The sequence below is a fragment of the Haliotis cracherodii genome, unplaced genomic scaffold (assembly GCF_022045235.1).
Source record: "Haliotis cracherodii isolate W230 unplaced genomic scaffold, xgHalCrac1.p SCAF_9, whole genome shotgun sequence".
NCBI lineage: Eukaryota > Metazoa > Mollusca > Gastropoda > Lepetellida > Haliotidae > Haliotis > Haliotis cracherodii.
The window spans coordinates 3,618,860-3,621,717 of NW_027266343.1; the positions used below are offsets into that span (position 1 = coordinate 3,618,860).

Sequence of the window (2,858 nt, forward strand, 5' to 3'; positions counted from 1 at the left end):
TAATTAGTTTAACTACCGCTACTCAAACAAGAAAATAGTTTCCGTATTAAACTTCTATGACAGAAAAACAATCTTTTATGACACACAATAATCTATGCACAACATGTCGGCGTTCACGACAACGAAATAACAAAACGTTTTCATTTTCCTTAGTGTTTCCTTGTAACGAATCGACTTCTGGTCGAGGACATGCTTACTTTGATAATCGCGGGAAGAGAAACCTTCCTGTTTCCATGACAACCGCAATGTTTAGAGGTAATTAGTCGATTTAAGTGTGGGCGCGGTGATGTTATACGCCTCGACAGTCCCAGTATTCCTGCGGTAGACTTGTACAGAGACTTAAGATCGCCGCAAGCCAAAGCTCACCTGGACTATAAAGTCGTTGTCACGAATCGCTACTGCACATTATATGATTAATTTCGATTATTTAATACTTTGTGTACCTGATGAAATGTTGTTCATTGTATACATTTACGACGTTGTTTTGCATCGTAACACAAAACAGTTTGCTGATAAAATTCCCCAACCTTTTAAATCATCGGTTTTCAATGGAAGCTTCACATTGGATGGATAATGCCATTTCCTAAGGGATATTAATATTTCATTCTGTGTGACATCCAAAAGGGTCCAAAGACTTTGGCCTCACAATTTTACATTTCCACACTGGGAAATCATTGGGATACAATAAACTACGTTTATAACGAACACGTTTATAACGAACTGGCGGATATAACGAGCTATTCTTTTGGTCCCGGCCATTTGCTGTATATATGCTTATAACGAACTACGGTTATAACGAACTAAAATTTGAGTTCGTTATAACCGTAGTTTACTGTATTTAAATTGTTCGGCTGACACCCGGTGATTCTTAAAAAGGGGGAAGTTCGTCATGTTTCGCTCGTCTCGTGTTAGGCAGTTTGATCACGGTAGAGGAAATATATATGAGAATAACAAACAAACAAACAAACACAAAATATTCAGACTGACACAAAACTTTACAAGACTGTATGACAAGAGGGATGACTGTAACTTTCCAATAGTCAGCTTTCCAGCAATATTTCAGCAGTTCGAGCCTTTAGTGCCCACATTTCTCAACTTTTGAGGTACAATCGATTTCAAGCAGCGTCATATGAAAGACTCTTGCTTGAACGTTGTTTTACCAGGGCTACAACATTCAAGGCCTTGGTATAGATTTCAAATAGTTATGGTAAACAATGTGGAGGACATTTCAAAATCATCGCATAAGTGACAAAAATGATGTCCGATGCAATTCCCTATTTTGACTTGTACCATATGTTACACAGTTGTTTTGTGACGGGTCCCACTGGTGGGACAGGACACGCCCACCTTTTCGCGAACACCTGGTGTCATCACTATTTGATATTGATTCATAAAAATATGATACAGTCGGAATCGTTCAATGGACTCTGCTTTTCTTATGATAATAAACTAGATTTTGTCCTTTTATTTGCATTTGATATTCCATACAATTAATAATAAACATAAAACATAGGCTTAAGTCATATAGGATAACAATTGCAGCCATGCCTTATTGAAGTGAGTGAGTATGGTTTTACGCCGCTTTTAGCAATATTCCATCAATATCACGGCGGGGGACACCAGAAATGGGCTTCACACATAGTACCCATGTCGGGAATCGAACCGGGGTTTTCGGAGTGACGAGCGAACGCGTTAACCACCAGGCTACCCGACCGTCCCGCCTTATTGAAACAACGACATAGTTTAGTTGGTAGTGCGTTCTTTCGTCCGGCTGAAGACCCGTGCTCGATTACCCACATATACATATATATTATCTGCGAAAAAAACACCCCAGTCACTCAGTGTGTGTAGTACGGACAGAACTGTTGCTATGACAAAACACATATTAAAAATTTTCATTCCATCATGAGAATGTATTCGTACCTTTGAACCTGCTGTATAGCAAAAGCGTGAATATAATTACAATACTTTTGTGCTGGAAACGTTTTAATCGAGCATTAGTTTGAATTTCAACATTTTGGACCGACGAAACATTGGAGAAACAGCTATACCAGAAATAAAAGAATTTGAATATATGTCGTTGGTGTAAGATGTGTCGCTGGTGTACGATGTGACGCTGGTGTACGATGTGTCCCTGGTGTACGATGTGACGCTTGTGTACGATGTGACGCTGGTGTACGATGTGTCGGTGGTGTACGATGTGACGCTAGTTTACGATGTGACGCTGATGTACGATGTGACGCTGGTGTACGATGTGACGCTGGTTTACGATGTGACGCTGGTCTACGATGTGTCGGTGGTGTACGATGTGACACTGGTTTACGATGTGTCGGTGGTGTACGATGTGACACTGGTTTACGATGTGTCGGTGATGTACGATGTGACGCTGGTGTACGATCTGTCGCAGGTGTACGATGTGACGCTGGTTTACGATGTGTCGGTGGTGTACGATGTGACGCTGGTGTACGATGTGTCGGTGGTGTACGATGTGACACAGGTTTACGATGTGTCGCTGTGTACGATGTGTCGTTGCTGTACGATGACACACGTTCACACGCTGTTACCTCCCAACCCCAAATGTAGTCTCATCTTACGAACAGCATGAAAAAATCCCACTCCAGAAATTCAAAATTCCAGATAGGTGAGCTACATAACCAAGATTGAGCATCGATTTCGCTTTTGCAACAAAAGAAACAACACACGTGAAAGATTCTATTGTGAGTCTATGAAATCAGCATACAATATAACAGCTTGCCTGGGCGATTGTTGATATACATAGTGTCTTCCTACCGCCTACACAATAGTTTACATGACCAACATTTGTTGGTGGAGTCCAATCCAAAGACTCGGGAGGTAGT

At 41.0% G+C, this 2,858-nt stretch overlaps 1 protein-coding gene across 1 annotated transcript; it reads left to right on the forward strand.

The window, feature by feature from the left end:
• The first annotated feature begins 245 nt into the window (after positions 1–245).
• Positions 246–2,605, forward strand: LOC139453026 (uncharacterized). The gene is made up of 2 exons (XM_071234652.1): positions 246–255; positions 2,091–2,605. The coding sequence occupies exons 1-2, from the start codon at positions 246–248 to the stop codon at positions 2,603–2,605; spliced, it is 525 nt and encodes a 174-aa protein (XP_071090753.1).
• Positions 2,606–2,858: the final 253 nt, after the last annotated feature.